Source organism: Crassostrea angulata, chromosome 4, assembly GCF_025612915.1.
Source record: "Crassostrea angulata isolate pt1a10 chromosome 4, ASM2561291v2, whole genome shotgun sequence".
NCBI classification, from domain to species: domain Eukaryota; kingdom Metazoa; phylum Mollusca; class Bivalvia; order Ostreida; family Ostreidae; genus Magallana; species Magallana angulata.
This window is the reverse complement of record NC_069114.1, coordinates 236432-258137: the sequence shown is the minus strand read 5'-3', so window position 1 is coordinate 258137 and position 21706 is coordinate 236432. Positions and strand designations below refer to the sequence as shown.

General features: G+C 35.0%; 1 protein-coding gene and 1 long non-coding RNA gene across 7 annotated transcripts; one reads left to right on the top strand and one right to left on the bottom strand.

The window, feature by feature from the left end:
• Window positions 1–78: 78 nt before the first annotated feature.
• On the bottom strand, window positions 79–20151 carry LOC128179756 (uncharacterized). 6 transcript variants are annotated; one of them, XM_052847324.1, is made up of 6 exons: window positions 19936–20151; window positions 19193–19352; window positions 5505–5597; window positions 4566–5187; window positions 4195–4248; window positions 79–3627 (listed from the first exon to the last, which is right to left on the bottom strand). In XM_052847324.1, the coding sequence occupies exons 4-6, from the start codon at window positions 5155–5157 to the stop codon at window positions 785–787; spliced, it is 3489 nt and encodes a 1162-aa protein (XP_052703284.1). In that variant the 5' UTR covers window positions 5158–5187; window positions 5505–5597; window positions 19193–19352; window positions 19936–20151; the 3' UTR covers window positions 79–784. The 6 variants fall into 6 exon arrangements, with proteins under 6 accessions (XP_052703284.1, XP_052703285.1, XP_052703287.1 ...); XM_052847325.1 differs by having other exon boundaries at window positions 19217–19352; XM_052847327.1 differs by having other exon boundaries at window positions 19236–19352.
• Window positions 6556–9260, top strand: LOC128179758 (uncharacterized). Its single transcript, XR_008243127.1, has 2 exons — window positions 6556–6854; window positions 9154–9260. It is a non-coding gene; the product is annotated as an uncharacterized LOC128179758 (long non-coding RNA).
• Window positions 20152–21706: the final 1555 nt, after the last annotated feature.

Here is a 21706-nt window from a genome sequence, read left to right as displayed (position 1 = left end):
AATAATAAGTCCCACAATTTATAAAACAGCATGCATAACTATTTGGTTAATGCTAGGTATAGCAGCAGAATTGTAGCTCTACGAGATAATTCAGGTTGACAGCCCATAAAGCTTCAGTTAATCTTTGGTGATTCATGCCTGTATGAAGGTAGCGAGCAATGCAGTAAAACACATAACCCGCATTGGTTCTATTTTTGTTATGATAATGTGATACATGCTAAATAGTTTAATAAGTGGTGTGGTCTTAGTAAAATCTAATCTTATAAATGACTTGTGACAATGAAACTAACATTTTGGCATAAAAAATATAGATAAACGACACATAAATATGGTGTTTAAAAAAACAAAACATACTAGTAGTCAATTCTAATGAAAAAATTGTCAATTCATAAACTGCAAAATAAGTTCATGTCATAGATACACTTTTATGTGAATTCCTCCATGAATATGTCCTCCCAATGTTTGATATCGACCATTTGATAAATATATGATCTCAGTAGTAAACCTAATTTTCTTTAAAAAAAAAAATTAGGATGAACAAGCCTGGCCAAGTAAAGTATGCATATTTTGTGAATAAATATCTCATCTATAGTACTGAGCACATGCAGCTAATCGTATTGACATAAAAACTACAGTTACCACATAATAGTTCAAAACTTACAAAGAATAACAGGTCAAACAATATAAAGAAGCAACATTCTAAGAATTTTCTTAAACGGGCATTGTATATTGATATACTACTTGCACACGTCACAGAAACATTGAAGATTTTCATCAGGATCGTTCAATCATTAATTCTGATCATTTGTTCAACTTTAGAAAATAGAAATAGGGAAAAATACGAATCCGAGTCAAAAATGTTATCAAAAATGCTATTCCTTTGCAATGTAAACCCCCTGTTTTTATAATCCTCGTAAGGATCAATTGGAAAGGAATTAGGTCCAGAGTCATTAAAAACAGAAGTGTCTGCGCCACATTCTAGTAACATTTGGACGATTTTGCTATGTCTCCATGCAAAAGCCACATAAAGAGGGGTGATTCCGTTCTTCTCGCTTAAATTAATGACTGCACGTGCACCATTATTCAATAAAAGTTGTACAATGTTATCATGCCCTTTTTGACAAGCTTTAAACAGAGGACTAACTCTGTTTTTATCACTTAAATTAATGTCTGCTCCTTTATTCAGTAAAAGTTGAAAAGCATTTTCATGTCCTTCTTGACATGCGATATAGAGAGGACTGGTTCCGTCTTCATCGCATAAATTAACGTCTGCTCCTTCGCTCAGTAAAAGTTTTACAGTGCTTTCATATCCCTCTTGACAAGCTATAAATAGAGGGCCAATTCCGTTTTCATCGCATAAATTAATTTCTGCTCCTTTACCCAATAAAAGTTGTACAGTTTTCTCGTATCCCTCTTGACAAGCTACAAAGAGAGGACTAGTTCCGTCGTTATCGCATAAATTAAATTCTGCTCCATTACTCAATAAAAGATCCACGATACTGTCGTGCCCTTCTTGACAAGCTAAAACAAGGGGGCTAGTTCCGTCTTTGTCACATAAATTGATATCTGGTCCATTTCTCAGTAAAATTTGCACAATAATGTTATGCCCTTCTTGACAAGCTATAGAAAGAGGACTAGTTCCATCTTCGTCACATAAATTGATTTCTGCTCCATTGTTTAGTAAAAGTTGCACTGTACTGCTGTGATCTTCTTGACAGGCTACAAAGAGAGGACTGATTCCGTCTTCATTGCATAAATTAATCTTTGCCCCATTGCTTACTAGAAGTTGTACAGTGCTATCATGTCCCCCTTGACAAGCTATATAGAGAGGACTGGTTCCATTGGAATTGCATAGATTGATTTCTGCATTTTTGTTGAGTAGAATATTTATAGTTTCGTTGCGTTTTGTTTCGCTTGAATTTTCTCTGTAGTTTTTGCCGTATTCTCCTGTTTTGTTTGAAGCTGCTAATATCAGTGGAGTCGACCTACCGATGTTGCTAGTTCTAATATTAGCAGTATTGGAAGACGTCATACTCATATTGTTGTCTAAACTTATCAACTCACGCAGTATTTCAAAATTATGAAACAGGGATGCAGTGTGCTCAGGATAGAAAGGGCCCCATTTTTCTGTCAAAAAAAACTTAATATTCCAGTCTCCCCAAAACGTTTTGAATAAATCCAATGATCCATTACAGCAAACAGAAGAAAACAGTAAATGTCCTTTCAGATCTATTTGCCTGTTTTGTAGAGCATTTAAACAATGCGTTGATATTTCTGTGTGACAAAAGACTATTAGAGCATTAAGAGGCGTTATTTCTCTAACTATATTCAAAAAATTAAGTTTAGAGAAAGTTATACCTTTTGGTTTTGTATAAAACTCTCCTTTTTGAATAAGAGGCTTTATTTTTTTCAGTAACATTTCTAACTTTTCTGGATTATTTTCTAGTTCTTCTATAAAAACCTTAATAACTTGATCATCTCTTAAACAAGGGTTAAGAATAACATCTAATAGCCTCTCTCCGAAAAGATCAGTGAAAAGTCTTTTTCCAAGATCTTTATGTTTGTGTTTCAAATATATGATGTGCGGATCGTTTTGTTCATCAGAATTTTTAATCGTTACTCTGTTCCTGAGGATACCAATATCAGCATATTTTATAATGTCTGAAGGAAACTCTGACCCAAACACAAAAGTGGTAACTTCCATAAAAAGGTCGTGATAAAAATGAAAATTGTCTCCAATTTTTTTCACAAAAAGTCCATTCAAAGACTCCAAGGAGTCCTTTATGGTAAATGGCGACGCATACGGAATTCCACAAAGTTGCAGAGCACGTTGAAATTTTTCTTCCGAAATGTATGTTTCAGGTATATCGGTGATACACATGACGTTGTTATACAGAACAAGAAGAACAAGAGCACAGTACTTTTCTTTGCATGTCTTCTGTAAACTGCGTATTTCTTCTACAAAAACAGCGTCAACTTCTTTGAAAAATCTTAATCCCATTTTTTGATATTTCTCATTGTCAAAAAATATTTTGCACAATAATGGAAAATACGCGTCAATCTGGAAAAGTCCTTGTAATATCTCAAAATGTAGACAACCCTTGTTTGACGCGTGACTACTCCAGATACTAATTTTCTCTTGGGAATTTAATTTTAATTGGTCACTATTGATATCTACGACGTTGGCTTTATCTTTTAAAAGTCCCTTTTCTCTATAATTGCTTAAAACATTTTTTCTACAACATATCAATAGTTTGACGTTCTTTAAACAAATTTTCAATTGCTCTTCATGTATTCTCCATGAACTAATGGCAATTTCGTCTAAAGCCTCCTTGCCTATTGGGTCTTCTAGTATGAAAATGGTCTTGTTCTCTAAAAATAGGTTTGACGAATATACATTTATAATTTCCGCTACTCCTGTCACCAGTTTCACAATCCAATCTTGACGCCTATATTCAAGAGCTATGTGTTTAATGATGGTAGACTTTCCGTATCCCGAGTGACCTGCTACAATCACTAAGTTTTGACTTTTTACTTTATTTTCAACCTCTTTACATGCTCTTGTTGAAACGAATAAAACGATGTCATCTTGCCATTGTTTAAACGTGTCTCGTTCAAGTGTTGATTCTAATAAAGCAATGAAATTATTTCAGTTGTTTTTATCTTATTTTATCAAATAGCACAGTTATACGTTATGCATGTACATGTAATTGATAATGTCATTGTACTAAATAATGGAATCTGTAAAGTACTCCTAAATGATCGAGAAACATTGAGAAAAGATAGTTGAAATTTTAAATGTTAAATATATAGCGATCGAGGGCAATCCAATTGTCATATATATCCTATACTTGTAGAAACTATCAAAGACACATCATGTCTTGAATGAGTATCAGGCTTGGGCAATGCAGGAAAGTAGCATCGGGGGATGGGGGGGGGGGGGGGGCTGGCCCCTTAACTTTTTATCGCAGCAGACATTTTTCTTAAATTTACTTATAATAATTTGAATTAATATGAACTTGGTCAACATTTAAGGGGGGGGGGGGGGGTGTAAGCAATGGGAGTGAAAATAGGGAAATAAACATTGAAAACTAGGAGATACGACTTATTATCAATAGATAAGATTTATTATCAAATATTATATAACTTCTTCAGTAGTTTTTACTACACAAGATTAATTATAGATAACTGTACCCATTGGACACGCTGGCTCGACCATCACATGCTTTTTTATCTGTTCTACTTCCTCTGCAAAAAATGAAGAAAATGAAGAAAACATAAATTAATCAATTTGGTTATCTTTATTTTTATTTCGTTTTACATGTAACAATACGTTTGTAAATTAAACCGGGTTTTGTTACAAAAAACTTTAACTCCACACATGTTTTAAAAAAAACTACATATTAAATAAACCGAAATGAATAATTAAACATGAGTCGATTCATGTTTTTATGTTAATTAATAAAATAAGCAATATAGAAATACTTAAGTTATAAAAAAATATATCTCATATAATATTGGCAAAACTTTTATGATTAGTTTTGTAACACCATCTTATCTATTACCTTTTAAATTGGTAAAATCATTTTCTAATTGTTCAACAATCAACAATTTTTGTATGTAAAGCTCTATTGAATCCGGATCCATACAGCAAATCTTCAACTTCTTCAGGGCGTCCTGGTACACAGTTGCAGTTCCAAGGTAACCTTCCAGATCCTTTACAATTTCGAAAATATTTTTCCAATTTCGTTCAAAATCTGGCTCCGTAAGAGATAAATCTGTTGAATGCCCCCATTCGTTTCTTAAAAAACGAATTCGTTCTACGTTTGCCGACAGACTTTTATCAGATGGATCTGGAGGGGTTCCCCATCCCTTTGGATGGGGAGGAATTGAACAAGTGTTTCTTAAGAGAAAGTAGATCAACGAAATGTCAAATTTTGAGTAATCTCCGTTATTGACGAGCTGTTTTTGTTTTTGACTGATTGGAGGTGTTTTGCAATTTAGAAGGTATTTGTGAAGTTCCCTTTTCAATTCTGGAGGAGATATCTCTTTTGTGAGAACATCTCGCAGTACATCAGCGCAGGGACCTAAAATAGCACGGGCAATTCGAGCAAAGTTTGTAGTCTCCCGGGTCGATTCGTATTTTGATAAGGCCATCCTCCTCCGCAAGAAGCATTTAGAATTTTCCTACAAAAAAGTTATTTATGATAAGATTTTCAAATATTTTCTATAGCTCAAATACCTTTTTATAAAAATTGAATTAAATTATAACAAAAAATGATAAGTCATCCGTCCGATTTTCAAAAGGTAATATATGATCTTGACTTTGCTATTTGATAACTAAACATGATCTTGAAAAGAAGGGTGGCTGAGTTTTCATTTAAAGAGTCATATACATGCTTGAAATATTTCTTGACACAGAATGCCTTTAATAATTAATCAAAATTAATGAAGTTCAACATAACGTCAGATATCTTTGCAATTATCGATTATATCACACTTACCAAACATATTTCCAAATATAATCACTGTAAAATTTAAAGTTCACAAAACGACGGATCCACTTCTTGAAAAATCACTCATCTGCATTTTTTCACCTAAACATAAATGATTTTGAGAAATTATGACACGAATCGGTAAATAACCTGTTAACAGATCAAAGAAATACTAGTCTTTATTTAAAAAAAAAAATTATTTACATTCCTCATATTTTTTGCTTGTAAAGTGTGTCGAAAGCTACGACAATTTTAAAAACACTGTAATGTACACAATGTACTCAAAGGTTAAAATGATGAGATTTATTATGACGTCACAAACGTTGAACGCTGAAAACTGCAACGTCACAAGCGAAATTCAAAGTTCACGCTTGTGGCTGTTACTGTTGCTCTTCCATTAATATGAACTTACCCTTCGGATAAGAAAGGATTTTAAGGTATAATTACAATTGTAGACGAGGAGAAAAGTTAAAAAATGTAAATATAAGCATATATTTACATTCCAAATATTTTTTGCATGTAAAGTGTGTGAAAAGACACTGCAGTTATAAGACCGTAACACACACAGGGTACTCAAAGGTTAGAATGACTAGTTTTATTATGACGTCACAAACGTTGAACGCTGTAAAATGCAACGTCACAAGCGAGAATCAAAGTTCATGCTTGTGGCTGTTACAGTGGCTCTTCCATTAATTTGAACTTACCCATAGAATAAAACAGAAATTTTGACGTAAAAATCACATTTGCAGACAAGGAAAGAAGTTAAAAAACGTATTTATTAAGCATTGAATCATTATTTTTTGAAAGATAATATGTTTACGGTGCTACCGTTATGGCGAGCGCAGTTAAAGACGTGTCCAGGCGAGGATCTAGAATTTTTTTTACAGCGGGGATGGGGTCGAACCCTTTCACAATAATTAATAGTAATAACTAATTTTTCATAAAATTGTCATTTTTTTTAACTTTGCGAATTCGGGGGGGGGGGGGGGGGGGTCCGGACAACATCTCTCGTTCCGCCCATGTGTGTTCATAAACTCAGCTTTTAACTGTATATTGGTAGTTTACTTTGGTAGGGGTTTGAACTTGGAAATGTTAAGAACTTCGACAAATTTTATACATCTGATGCATTCTTTCTTTAGAGTTGCCATTTAGGGAGTTTGTTTTCACTAAAATTAAACATCCCTCCCCCAGTGACCGCGCTGTTGAAACAGCAGTTTCCGAAAATTAGTGATTGCGATTCACGCGCTATAGAAAAACACGTGATCCAGGAAAAGGTTTACGCATGCTCACGGAATGCCATGCGGAAGACGCGGGGAATGTTGCCATTGTTGTTGGACGAAATGGTTCGCGGTCAAAATGGTAGGTTAAAAACTATTTAGTTTACAGGGAAATCTTTGCAAGTATACTGATAAGAGTCAAACATTTTTACTGCATTAAGTTGGAAGAAAGGACTCACCGTTATCTGGATACGACATTTCTCTGAATTCCTCGGATTTGTGTTCAACGTAACTTAACATGATAAACAAGCACAAGGTAGCAAATAACAACTATTTATGTACAAAAAATAATAATAAACATTAAAAGTGGTCATTGTTACAATCAGGTAGGGACAAGGGAAGAGATATAGTAGGGAAGATTCAAGAAACAATGTAATAATATTTTATGATAAGGCAAATTGTTTTATACAATGCGTCGAGACTATTCCATGTTCAGTTAGAGACTGGCATGTCTCCCACCGATCAACAGGAACAGCTACAGTAACCCATATTAAATTTAATTTTTAGGTAGGAAATACATACTTATCATAAGCATATCATAATAGCACTGATCCAAGAAATCATGGAAATTTACTTGAAATAATACATGAGAATACTTTCTCTCCTTTTTAAACCTTGATGTTAATTTCACTTTCAATTTGGCTACAACAGTCCAAAAGTAATATACTTTTAGATTTTGCGTTTAAAGTCCCATGTGTCCTCATTAACCCCCTCCTCCTCCTCATCCTCACCAGAAGTGTTGCATTTCTCACAATCATTGATATCAAAAATTAGTGCATTTGTTAGACGTAAAAACCATTTATTTGCAAGCTCTGCATTTGGATGGACCCCATCATAAAAGTTATCATATTGAAAATTTTGAACTTTTTTACGATTGCCCCCATTTCTGCCCCGTTTTTTTGTAGAAAATTTTGTGACATCTTTGTCCAGACGAATGGAGCTTGTACCATTCAGTGTATTTAATTTACAAATTTCTACATTAATTTGAATGATATCATTCTCAAGGGATTTTTGTTGATATGTGATTTGTTCAAACTGATGAATACTTTTCAGTAAATTGCCTTTCTTTTGCTGATAATTGATATAACTTGTCAATGACACTGGGGATATTGTTGCATATTGTACTTTGCAATTGAAAGTCTGAAGCTTCTGAAAAGATTGATTAATTGCCTGAATTGTGTTTTGAACTTTTTGATATGAATGATAACAAATTTCTGTCCCAAATTGATGATTAATTTTTTCAGTAAGGTTGCAAATTCCGGCAAAAAACATGACATTTGTAGATCGAGAATTATTTTCCAACTTAAGAATATTTTCTGTTTCTCTTGTCAATTTTTCTATGGTTGCTCCAGGTCTTATAAGAAGGGATATTTTCCAATGTAACGGAAATGGCTGATGACTTTGAATATATTGTGGAAATCCTCTTCCTCTAGAATCGCTGGCTATTATTATATGCATTTTCTAAATACAAGAAATAATCAATTTAAGTATCTTGACCAAATTGTCATTCAAAATTTGATGAAGATGATTAATATAAACAGTAGCATGCTAAATGCTTTTATTTAAGGAATAAGGCAAAAGGCGTTACGATAGATTTGATCATGCCCCGACCAAAATTATCACCTCATAATATTCAAAGAATGATTCCTTATATTTATATGATTTTAAGCCATTGTATGATTAATATCTAAATGTAAATAAGAAAACCGTGCTGGCACCCCAATTATATGTCCTTTGAAGTTATAGGTTATATAGTACATAGATACATAGTGTTATAGGCAAAGACACTGGAAAATGTAAATATACTGCCATTGTTAAAACTGTTAAAACTTTTGGTGGGAATAAGATAAGTATATCTTCTAATAGGAACTGCTTTTAACATTGTATGATAAATATACATTAATAATAGATTTATCAATTTGACCAACATTTCAATGATATTTCCCAATTTGAAAGCCACTGTCCCCTTTTAATAGATTTGAAATTTACTGTTATACATGTTCAGTTAGAGACTGACACGTCCCCCACCGATCAGTGTATAAAAAAGTAACAAATGGTGTGTGCGTGCAGCAAGCATTGAAAGGTGAGAAAAAGAACAAATTGTATATATTCCAGGACAATTGTGTACTTTCCTTTAATATTGAATGGTGCAAGCTGTTGGATGTTAGATGGGTAATGGTATAAAAAGGCAAGTTTTGAGCACATTATTTAATGTGATATATTTTGACAGACTGTGATATATTTTGACAGACTGCTGTATTGGAGGACTATTGCTGGACTGTCAAAATTGTTAAAAACAAAAAATAATAAATAAATAAAAAACAACTTATAAATATGATAAATGTAATTGCTTAATAATGAATGTGTCTGGTTTTCTTCAGATCTAAAGACACTATTTTGTCACTATGACACTGAACAATGTGCAGAAAAGTACAAGACAAATAATTAAAGGAAAACTAAAACTGAACGATGACCCAAATCCCCCCCATCCCCCCCCCCCCCCCAAAAAAAAATTCAACCCTGTTCAACATGAAAGAACTGGAGGAGAGAAAAAATACCTCAGGAGTTCTTAAGTAAATGATGCTTAGAAAAAGCCAGGTAAAACAAGTGGGATTATTTGATAACAGAATGTGTAAAGAACCTTTTTATGATTCCAAGATATGAATAAGAGAACTTCAGAGAAAATCAGTTAGAGACTGACATGTCTCACACCGATGACCTCTGAATCTGTAATCTTAAAGAAAGAAAGCACTACTCTTCTGTTGCATTTAACAAACTATGTAATAATTTTTTCAGATTTGGTTCCTCTGAAAGATGTTGAAATGTTGATGCTGTCTCTTTGGCAATGGACTCAATTCTCAAGATCTCCCTGTTCCTTGCGGTTGTAGTTGGGGTATTTACACAATGACATATCCTGTCTTCATTTACCAGAAATGAGGGATGCCAAGCAAAGTCAGGATCAGTATTATTTTTTCCTGTGGATTTAGCTCGGGAGAGAGCAACAAAAAGAGCTCCTGGATTTCTGGACTCAAATGCCCTAGTACCGGGGTTGATAACAATGTATCTATTGACTTCCCCATCTCCAATTGTCATACCTTGACAACGGTGAATGGTGGTTGCCCATCCAAGACGAAGTGGAAGTTGTTTCCTCTTACAGAAATGACATCTACAGTCAATTTTACGTTCAACAGGAAGAATAGGAACAATTTTGGGGTACTGAGGTAAAAAAGGAGGGCCGGTATAATTGGGAATATTAACCATAACAACGTCTGGCAATGCAGGAGGTCTTCTACCATTGAGATATATAATGTCCTCAACAATGCCTATAGCACCATTAAATAAGCCGAAACGTACAGACAAATTGACAGTAAGCATAACTTTTGATTTTTTAGTAATGTAAACTGTATTTAAAAGACCTCCAGCTTTATCACTTTCTCCAATTAAAGAATGGGGACCCTTTGAAACAGCTTTTACTTGGGCAACAGGAAAAGATTTGTTCACTTCTAATAATTTAGATTTATTGTGATCCCATTCTTCTTTATGGGTGGGGAAAACAAAAAGTCCATTAGTAGACATTCTGGATAGCAATAAATCTCCATTTGTCTTTTTTAAATTGTCCCACTGAAATTGCTGTAACCATTTGGCTTGAGATGGTGATGCCTTGTATGCTCTCAGATTAGTAAGAAGATCCCTAAGCTCTCTTTCTTGCTCTCCTTGTCGAATTATTGTTTTTAAAGAAACAGCTGTATTAAAATCTTTCCAGACTAAATGGCCATGCATTGATGCTGGAGATTTATTTTTAGGAGTAATGTAAACAGGGAGATCGAGAACAGGAGGAAGTTGAACATCATCCCCAAGAAAGACCACTACTGGAATTCCACCCCATGACTTGTCAGATATGCCTGTTCCACATCTGCTATGAAATTCCATCCATCCAAGTGTGGTGGAACCAATTAAGGATCTTTCATCCACTAAAATTGCATGGAGATTAGAACAGTTGTCCTGGAGAGTTTTCCCCAGTGATCCATCTGGTGCAGACATATCTTTTCCACGATATTGTGTTGGTACTTTAAGAAAACTATGTAATGTAACACCCGAAATTAAATTTGCACTGTTGCCTGTTGGACACAAAATTTGAACTGATTTATTAGATTTAAAGAATAGACGAATTGCTTTGACAAGGCATTTAATAAGAAAAGATTTCCCAGAACCAGCTGTACCCGAAACTATCATTCTCAAAGGCTTAAAATCATCATCTTTATTTGTAAACTTAAACAGAGTATCCAAAACAATATTAAATGCTAAAAGTTGATCTTTGTTCATTTTAGTAAGGTCTACATCAGGAATGTCCAAATGTTGGTTTGAACTGGCAGCACTCTCCAATTCGTTCCACCATTCTTCACCAAGGTCTTCAGGATATTGGATAGACGTCTCAGCCCAGTCATGTTCAGGTCCACCATCATCAAAATTAAAATCTTGAACAACATCATCAAAATTTGAATTGGGGCGAATTGCTTCCATCCACTCTGGTTGGTCAGTATAGTTATTCTCAGGGGGATTTTCTTGGGATGAATTTTCCAAATTTTCACATTGCTTAAATTTTGCTCGTTCTATATCGGCTTTAACAAAATTGGGGCATCTATCAGAATCTAAAAATTCAATAAATTTCTCTGTCCAAGAGGCATCATCAGACTTTATGTCAAGAGTTGTTCTCCAATTTGGCCAATGAAGTAAAAGAGATGTTCTGCAATATTGTTCATTGAGTGGCCATGTAGCTTGAGTTTGTGCAGAAATTACTGGCACTTTGCCATTTCTACAAATATATTGATATAACGAGCTATTGTCATCATCATGTCTGGATAAATATTTATCCACTATTGTACATTTTGTTACTGTGTTTATTGCAGATTGTTGGAGCACCCTGCAACCTGTTAAACTGACATTTTGAAAAGAATGACTGGAACGAAACAAAGGGATGGATGAAAGCTCATAACAGGCTTCAACAGAGGAAACATCTCTTTTGACTGTATTCATTAAAAGTTTAGTACAGAGAGAACCTGCAGATTTACTAGTGGAATCATCAGCACAGTTCACCATATCAGAAAAAAGATCAGAAATGGCACCAGTTGGCTCATTGCCTTTACAGGCGTAACCTGTGATATATTTTTCGGTTGCAAGGATATCATCAACTGATGGATTGGCAGAACCACCTTTGGAAAGGATGAGGGATATATCTCCATTAGCTCTCCAGCCTTGCGTGTGAAATTTTGAATGTTGAACTAAAACAGGGTGATCTCTCTCCATTTCTAAACGTAGTGAACCATTTCGGTCTTTAACTATGGCTGGTGAAGATCGAGTAGGCTTAGGAAATTCCATCCTGCACTTTTTCAAGTTTGAGGTTGAATTTGATTTTGAAGAACGTAAACAATAATCAGAACAGCGATGTAAATTAAAACGATTGGATAACATTAAGTGGTCTTCCAGTAGGGTTTCTTGAGTCTGACTGACATCCATGAGAAGTTTGTACAAAGGGTTGTCTTCCTCTGGAGGTGGGGGAGCAGAACCTTCAGGTGGGGGCCACAATTTTTTATTTGGATTACCCAATTCATCTTTACCAGCTGGATGAGAAGCAGTTAGGCCGAAGTTTTCTGCTGCCCAAATAGAAAGTTTTTCTGCACATTGCTCATCAGAGAGGCCATTGACAATAGCATCATGTATCAAGTTATGGGGCTGTTTATCTGATCTCCAACACAGACCATGCCAGTGAACCATCCCCTGGATTTTGCAAACTCTTGGCGATACCAGTATGTGTCAACCCCAAAGACAGGACCCATAACATTTTTAAAATAGGACTGTGTTCTTAAGTCAAAGTATTGTGCTACAATGTGTGCATGATCCTGAAGAGTTTTAAATAGAATATTTTTGTCATTGAGATCTACAGATGAACCAGTTGTTTCTTCAACATAAATAGAAAGTAATCGTCTGAGTGGCTTAAAGTGGAATTCTGCACAGCTGCCAGTGGTAAAAAAAGAGGGCAAACCCATTCCTTCATTTATTTTGAACTGCACTAAAGCCCGTAATTCTTGTGCTCTCTTCCCCCAGTACTGTGTTGTGCCCCTTATAGACCCCCCAAAATACAAAATTTTTTGACAAATTGAGGTATCGCCGTTTTCTATTAGCTTTTTTAAGTCGCTGATGGTGAAATGTTGATCACCCAATTTTTGTTTTACAATAAAACTGCTATGTTCAAGGACTTTTTTTCTCATGATCATATTGTGCAAAACAAATTTAAAATACGGATGCTTAGCAAATCTGCCATCATTATACCAAAGTAAATGCTCAGTCCAGTCTCCCATTGAAGAACATGTGTTTGGCCTATTTATGTAAAAATCACCAGACCCATATGGAAAAAGGGCAGGGAAGGCTAGTGTAAAAAAGTATTGTGTTGTGAACTCTGACACTGGTATATTATCTCTTGTTGGCCAGGGAATGGTAACTGTTCCCCGCTTATTGACAGATACATCCCCATGATTGTCCCCAATAACATCTTGTAAAATTGATTCCACTTGTGATCTGATATTTATGTTGGAATCTGGCAGCTGTGCACCAGAATTGGTGAAACCTTCAGACACATTCATTTCTGTTTGTTCTGATGCTGGGCCTTGATCATTTGTGTGTAGAGTATTTTCTGTAAATTGTAATGTTGTGATGTCTTGCAACTCGCCATCTTCAGGTAGCGACTGCAAGCGATCATTACTAATGTATATATCAGAATATGCAGGATTGTTGCTTTTTAGCCACTGCAGTGATTGTTGAATTTTGAATCTACGAACCCTAAACTCTTTGCTTGAATTATTTTTGCCTTGTTTTTTTACTTTTATGATATTAATTTCATGTGGTAAGCGTGGGAAAATTTTTGCTGGCTCATTAATTTCTTGAGGAAAAGTAACGCAATGACCAGAGGAAGCAATGCCGCCATGGTTAAGCATATGTACATTTATGCAGGGTGCAATTCTACAGATTAATTGCTGCTCTATAACAGTTAAATTAGATAGTTCTAGTGGTACTTCACCTGGATCCATATTGTTTTCTGCAGAAAACATTTTTATGTGTTTTTTATCTCTGATGCAACGATGACATATTCCAGGTGAAGACATTTTCATTTCAAGCCGTCTTTCCTTACAAATAGTACAAAATTGAAAAGATAAAGACAATTGTTCAAGTTCGAATGCTCTAATGTGGTCCATTGCTTTATCATACTGAGAATTTTCAGTTGGAGGGGGGGGAGGTGGGACTTCATTTTCGTTAAGTGAGCACTTTTCTTTCTTATTATTTATGTATCTGTTTAACCTTTTTTTCCGAGCATTTCTTCTGAGATATGTTTCATTTTCTGCAGGATTTTCATACTGCACACCAAATTTTCTGCATAGATATTTCAGATGTTTTTCAATTTCAGTTGCAGAATTTTCATTTTTTTGTTTTTTGTTATGTTTTGAGGAAGGTGAACTGTTTGTATTTAAATTTGAAGCATTTCTTTTCTGTGCGCTAAAGTTATGTCTACCAAAATAAGAGTGAACATGGTCATTTTGTTTTTCTGATTGAGTTTCATTTTGTATTTGTGTAGAAGCATAATTGTGCTCCAATTCTAAAATATTTTCACCAACATTTTGATTTTGTAATTGGTGTGCATTTTGCACTGGTGTTTGGTCAGATTGAGATGGACATACACATGATTGACTTGAATAATTGTTGTTTGTGGTCAATGTACTTTCTCGAATATTTGAATTTTTGTTTGTATTATTCGAAGCATTTCTTTTCTGTGCGCTAAAGTTATGTCTACCAGAATGAGAAGAGTGAACATGGTCATGTTGTTTTTCTGATTGAGTTTCATTTTGTATTTGTGTAGAAGCATAATTGTGCTCCAATTCTAAAATATTTTCACCAACATTTTGATTTTGTAATTGGTGTGCATTTTGCACTGGTGTTTGGTCAGATTGAGATGGACATACACATGATTGACTTGAATAATTGCTGTTTGTGGCCAATGTACCTTCGAGAGCATTTAAATTTTTGTTTTTGTTTTTTGAAGCATTTCTTCTCTGTGCTCTGAAGTTACGTCTACCAGAATGTGACGATTGAACATGTTCATTTTGTTTTTCTGATTGAGTTTCATTATGTATAATTTGTGTAGAAGCATAATTGTGCTCTGAAAAAGTTCCGTCTTTGGCTAATGCACTTTCATTAGTATTTAAATTTTCATCATCATTTTGATTTGTTGCAGACTGGTTTTGACACATTGAGTCTTTGAAATAAACTTTTTTCACTAAAACTGGGCTTTTATAATGTTTATCAGTTTGAGTCTGATAATAAAACTTTGGTATCAGGAACTGATAATGCTGGTTTTTCAAGAGAAGATGTAAAGGGGGGTGATTCAAATTGTCAGGTTTAAAATTTGACCGAACGTAAGAAATGTAACCATTTTGATTTATGCATTCAAGCCAAACATTGATTTCCCTACAGAACAACTTGGAAGCGACTTCTATTTCGCACGAGGAAGCATATTCTTTTCCAAGAATCATGCTGTTGAAATAAGAGAGGGGTGAATATTGTCCAAGTTCAATATTGTCACTGAAAAACTCCCAGTTTCTAAGTATATAACCACAAATTTCGTTTCTATAATTATCTGACATACTAAAGTTGTCATGCATCGATAAACTCAGACAATGGAAAAAGCAGTTCCCATCGCCAGGTACGTTTTGGACACCAAAAACCCACCTGTTGTTTCCTTCAGTCAAGTTAATATCTTGGCAGTGCATGGTTATAAATGTAAGCCACTTGTTTTTCTACCGATAATTAAACCTAAATCAACCTCTCTAATGCAATAAATGATTAAACTGTATAATTAAACAAAGTTCTATATGTTAAATTTGCTACCCTGTGCTCGTTCTTACCAACCGGCTTTTCTTCGGCGATGTGTTGACAAACACAGCAGACGACCCGGAACGACCTGCGATTTCATTGGTGAAAGAAATAATGTGTCGAAATAAAATTGTTAAGTATATTATATTTATATATTTTTACAAAATACAATTAAAAGAAGCAAGATTAAATTTAATCTTTTTAATTTGAAATCTACGAGAATAGTATTCTTCCTAAGTGAATGGAATATTGCCAGAGAGGTGCCGAATAATGATCCACCTCTTATTTATTGCGGGAAATATAGCGCGAGGGTACTGTGACGTCATCCATAACTTTTTTCGTCTTTGTTTACGTATTTCGACTCAATACGAAGGTATGGAAGCATTTAACAAATTTCTTTGGTCTCTCCAAAGCTTGTGCGGTACTCTTCAAACCTTAAGACACCGTAAATTACGAGTTAAAAGTCAGCCATTTTTGGCATAGCACCACGGGTGAAAAAATTAGAGAGCATTATGGGACGTAGACAAAAAATTTTGTTTGATGAACTATAGGTTTTGCTCGTTCTTTTTCCCGCGCACACTGGTTCTTAGAGCTCGCTTCGCTAGCCGGCGCTGCGCGCCGGCGAGCTGCGCTCGCTATAATCTCATAACTGCGAGTCAGTAACTAACCTAATAAGTGTTTTGTTTTCCCGAGGACTATCAAGCGACATATTTATCCACAAATAGCGATGATCTACGCAAAGCCATATACAAGATGCCTAACACCTCGTCCAATTTAACTCATTTAAACACTTCAAAATTTTCAATCTCATCTTTCAAATACTCTTTAAAAATCTTTACTTCACCCATGTTTATTTACAATGTTTTGTTGCTATTCAATTTTAAATGTTTTCTCTCTTTCCTCTGCAGAGATTTGAGCAAATGTCGACGCTGCCATTTTGTTCTGCTCCAGGCAAAACAATGTGACGTCAATATTCTAAGGGCAACTACTCTAATGTTAAAGAATTTCAAAGGGCAACTACTCCAAATACTATAAGAACTTACGGCATGCGGTTTATGTATTAAACACTATGAAATGTCGAAATTAGTAAGCGAAGCGTCGACAAATGACGTCCATATTGCCTAATATTATTTCTCACAGAACAAATATAGAGATATATTTGCATATCCATTGTTCTTTCCTACTGTTAGTCCATACGGAGGAACTGCAATTATTTTTCTATAAACCCAATATGCTCTGTCTGCATACTATGACGTCATAAAGGTGTGACTGATACTTTTTCATGACGTTATAGATTCAACCCACTATACGATACATCAAGTGTTTTTCTCCAACTTCATAAAATTGATGTATTTAATTAAAACATGTCTTATAATAACATTTTAAAGGAATTACTATTATAACATATCATTGATTTTCTTAACAAATCTATGTGAATTAAAAAGATAGATTACAGTCTGAATGTTTATTTTTGACGCAATAGCTAAATGTCAAGGTCTAGGCTAATACAGGGTATTTGCGAGTGGTAAAATGCAAATATAAGTAATAAAAACGATTATTTAGTGAACATGGCGTTATGAATAGCAACTGCTCTGCTGGCATATTTTCCATGATATGTGCTAGCGCGCATCATGGAATATGCCAAGAGAGCAATTGCTATTCATAACGCCACGTTCACTAAATAACATTGTTTATTTCTTAAATATGAGGCAATCACGTGCTATGTTTAAACCAATGAAAATGTGACATTTCAGTCCAAGGGAAAATAAAATATTATATATTACCATGATAAAATTATGACATTGTATCATATAATAAAGATCTTACATCATTCGAAAATATAACACTGCTGGGAATTACATCAAAAGAATATTGCCATAATGTCACTAAATCGCGTCCGATTAATAGATTTGTAGACGGTGACGTAAATAAACCTTTGCAACTTAAAACAAAATGACGTCATAATAAGCATTTAGTCAATAAAGAAATATACAGCAATTTAAAAAGTTCACCGGGATATGAAGTTGGTTGGTCACGTGATCAAAGCCTGTGAAGACCTAAGGGCTTCTCAGTAGATTTGATCACGTACCAACCAACTTTATATCCCGGTGATCTTTTTAACATTGCTGTTTATTACTTATATTTATGTTTGAAATAGACAAATCGTCCAGAGCTTTTAAAATTATCGAGATTTTATGTTTACAATAATCCAAGCGACAAGCAATAAGCGCTTACTATGATCGGTACTGTATTTGATTAAGCATCACCCGTTTGATAATGCAATTAAAGGTTTATCACACGGGTAGTATACACCACACATATTAGATAAAGTCTCATAACTGCAGCGGTGTGTGAAAATTTGTATGCACACACCGCTGCAGTTATGAGACTTTATCTTTAAAAAATAATGATTTAATGCTTATATTTACATTTTTTAAATTTTCTTGCCTTGTCTGCAAAAGTGATTTATACCTTAAAAATTCTATTTTATCCTAAGGGTAAGTTCATATAAATAGAAGAGCCACTGTAACAGACGCAAGCGTTAACTTTGATTTTCACTTGTGACGTTGCATTTTACGATGTTAAACGTTTGCGACGTTATAATAAAAGACGTCGTTTTAACACTTCAGTACCCTGTGTGCGTTACAGTGTTATAACTGCAGGAGCTTTCCACACACTTTGTATGCAAAAATAAATCATTTATTGCTTACATTTGCATTCCCTTATTGATGAAATGTAATACTTTGAAAAATCGGTAAAAATTGCAGATCACGGAGGGAGTAAGTTAGTAACAACAAGAGCTGTTTCTAAAACCAGTTAAAACTGGTTTCACATAGATTGTTGAGATGAGCCTTGAAAACATGAACATTTTCTCCTAACAATAGAATTAACTTTACCGTTGAATGTTTGTAAAACTTGGTGTTAAACAACATGTATGAACTATAGTTTTAAATCAAACCGATAACAAAGAAATCAATGTCTCAATAATAATTGTGTAGTTTCCATGTACATTCATACGCAGTGATTGGGTTGCTGCATTTAGAGGCATTTAAAAATCACCAGATATACTGGGAAAACACAGTAGTGTGTAAATATAGCTATTTACTAGCATTACAGATGGAAGGAGTTGCAAATTATTGGAGAGCAAAATTAGTCAGAACATATGTAGCATAATTCCCGCGAGTGGCGGTGTATCACCAAAGACCGTTTGATGCTTGGGATATTTAGGAAATGGCCTGGATGCAAATTGTTTTCTAGAATTTTATACCGAGCTAAAAAAAGTTACGGCATTCATGCTAGTATAGTGGAAATATGATTTGTTGTAACTGAGATATGGTCATCAAAGGTCACCTGCTCCAAAAACTAATTAGTTCCGAAATCTTAACTTCATCCAGCATCCGAAACCTATGTCTCAGACTCAGCATCAAAGTCTGTTGAATGCATCAATATTACAAGACGAACCATCCATGACAGATTGGTGAAGATAGAACCAACAGAAACTTAAATATGGTAATCAAAGGACACCTTCCCGCATGACTTTTACCTGCTCCCAACACATAAACCTATCCAGCATCTTCCAGCATCTGCAATTCATGGCCCGGATTCAGCATCCAAGTCTTTCAGGTCTGTAAGTAGGTTCAGATGCATCATTCTCGCAAGTCTGTTGAAGATAAGACAATAACTTAGATGCCGAACCTGCTCTTAAAACTTTAATCAGGTCCGGACACCGACACCAATATCATCCCCTGTCCCATAATTTGCCATAAATGCTAAACACATCGTATTATTACAAAGATAGGACAATCAGACATCTTACACTTTCTTTTTATTTATCCCACGAAAAAGATCACCTGCCCCGGGCAAAACATCTTCGCTAGCCAAGAAATAGAAAAGAATCCAAAGCACAACAAAAGTTATAAAACTACATTAAACACCTTTGAAATTGCTTGAGGAAGGTTTATCACTCGAAAAATATATCACGCCAATCATCTTCAATGTACTGAAAACAGGAAGATTTCGGATCACAGAGTATATTTTCAGCTGTAATTTTTAGGTGATGAAATTGAGCATACCATTGAGAAAAATTCAAACATTTACTGCGCAATAGCAATTTTGACATGAAAAAATAACCATTTTAATCATATTTTACCACGCAAAAAGATAAGTTTGAACAGTAACATAGTATGACAATGCCGGGTTATCTGATGCAGCCATGAAACCGTCTCTGCGTTATTGTCTCTTACCTGAATTTTTAAATGCATCGATTGGGGTTACGTAAAGAACACACGCTATTTAATTATTTTGTATAAAATATCCGCTTCTCTATGTAACTAATTAAATGACTGTCCTTTCCAGTATTAGTTGAAAATTTATATCACTTTTAAACTATCAAATTGTAACACACGATAACGTAGATTGTGTCCTTTGAAAGTAAATATTTACAAATACAACAGAGAATGATCAAGTCTCCGTGTGCATTGATTTCCGCTAAATCTAGTTTCAGTTTCTATTCTAACTCCGTTAGATTTCAGAAAATACTTGATATAACAAGGAGAGACACATAGGGTGGTGTTTATTTTTAGATCTAGCTTTGTAGGATGTAAAAGTAAACACTACAGACAGCCTCAATCAAATTGAATCGTTCCAATAATCTTTAAACAGGTATTTATTTTGAAAAGAGAACGGATCAGATAACACCTATAGAAATTGGTTCTTTGGAAGAGAGAATTGAAGAGAGAGCGACACCGACCTCATTGCGGATGTCCGCGGTATATCAGGTGGCCGTTATTGTTTGCCTTATAACCTATTCGTTTCGATTTGCATTAAGAAGTTGGAGTTCCATTCGCTTTTTGCTACTCACTATTCGAAAAGCGAATGGAATTCTGTGGTCGGTTCGCTAGTCAAATTACCGTTAACATGCTAATAAACGTAAATTCAAAAGCCCATATAAACTTCCCTTTTTAATTAAAAGAAACAGTTATATAGTAAAAAATATTACTTGCTGACCTGAACATTGACATAGTAAGAGGCCTAGCTAGCCTGGCAAAAATGAGACATTTCGTATAATACAGTTCTAATGGGATTTCTTTCAAGGGGCTGGCTAACACCATATATCCCATATTTGGGCCTTCATATATGGTGAGGATGGTGCCACGGGATAGCCCAGTCGACCCTCAAAAGGATCTTGGTTTACACGACCAGTAAGAGGCTTAGCTAGCCTGGCGAAAATGCGACATTTCGTTTAAAAAAAGTTCTAATGTGATTTCTTTCAAGGGGCTGGTTAACACCTTGTATCCAATATTTGGGCCTTCATATATGGTGAGGAGAGGGCCCTGGGGCAACTCAATCGACACTAAGAAGGAATTGGGTTTACATGACCAGTAAGAGGCTTATATAGCGAAAATGCGACATTTCGTTTAATACAGTTCTAATGTGATTTCTTTCAAGGGACTGGCTAACACCTTGTATCCAATATTTGGGCCTTCATATATGGTGAGGAGAGGGCCCTGGGGCAAGTCAATCGACACTAAGAAGGAATTGGGTTTACATGACCAGTAAGAGGCTAGCGAGGTTAGCTAGACTGGCGAAAATGCGACATTTCGTTTAATACAGTTCTAATGTGATTTCTTAGCCCGGCTAACACCCTGTATCCCATTTTATACAAAGTTTGTATGATAGTCTAAAATTAGCTGTCGATATCACGTGACAGATTTGATAGTCATAAGGAGGCACTACTTTTTTGGCAAGAAATTAACTATTTTTTATTGTTTGGAATTTGATATCCATGCGCGGATCCAGAGGCATATTTTCGCAATAATTTTACTATGTAAATTTAATAAATTTTCATTTTCCAGGGGGGGGTCGGGACCCCCCCCGACCCCCCCCCCCCCTCTAGATCCGCGCATGATATCTATATTATGAGATCGAATTGAATATTATAAGTAACAGCATAAACGTAACTTTTTGTATGCAATAAAGCACAAGCCTTTCCCCCGTCATTTGAAGTTAACGCGA

Excerpts from the sequence above, each read along its gene's own strand:
- LOC128179756 (XM_052847324.1), bottom strand. The coding sequence starts at position 5,157 with ATGGCCTTATCAAAATACGAATCGACCCGGGAGACTACAAACTTTGCT. Across the intron at positions 4,249-4,565 it reads TGATTTTACCAATTTAAAAG|AGGAAGTAGAACAGATAAAA; the intron begins GTAATAGATAAG and ends CATTTTTTGCAG. Across the intron at positions 3,628-4,194 it reads CGAGCCAGCGTGTCCAATGG|AATCAACACTTGAACGAGAC; the intron begins GTACAGTTATCT and ends TTGCTTTATTAG.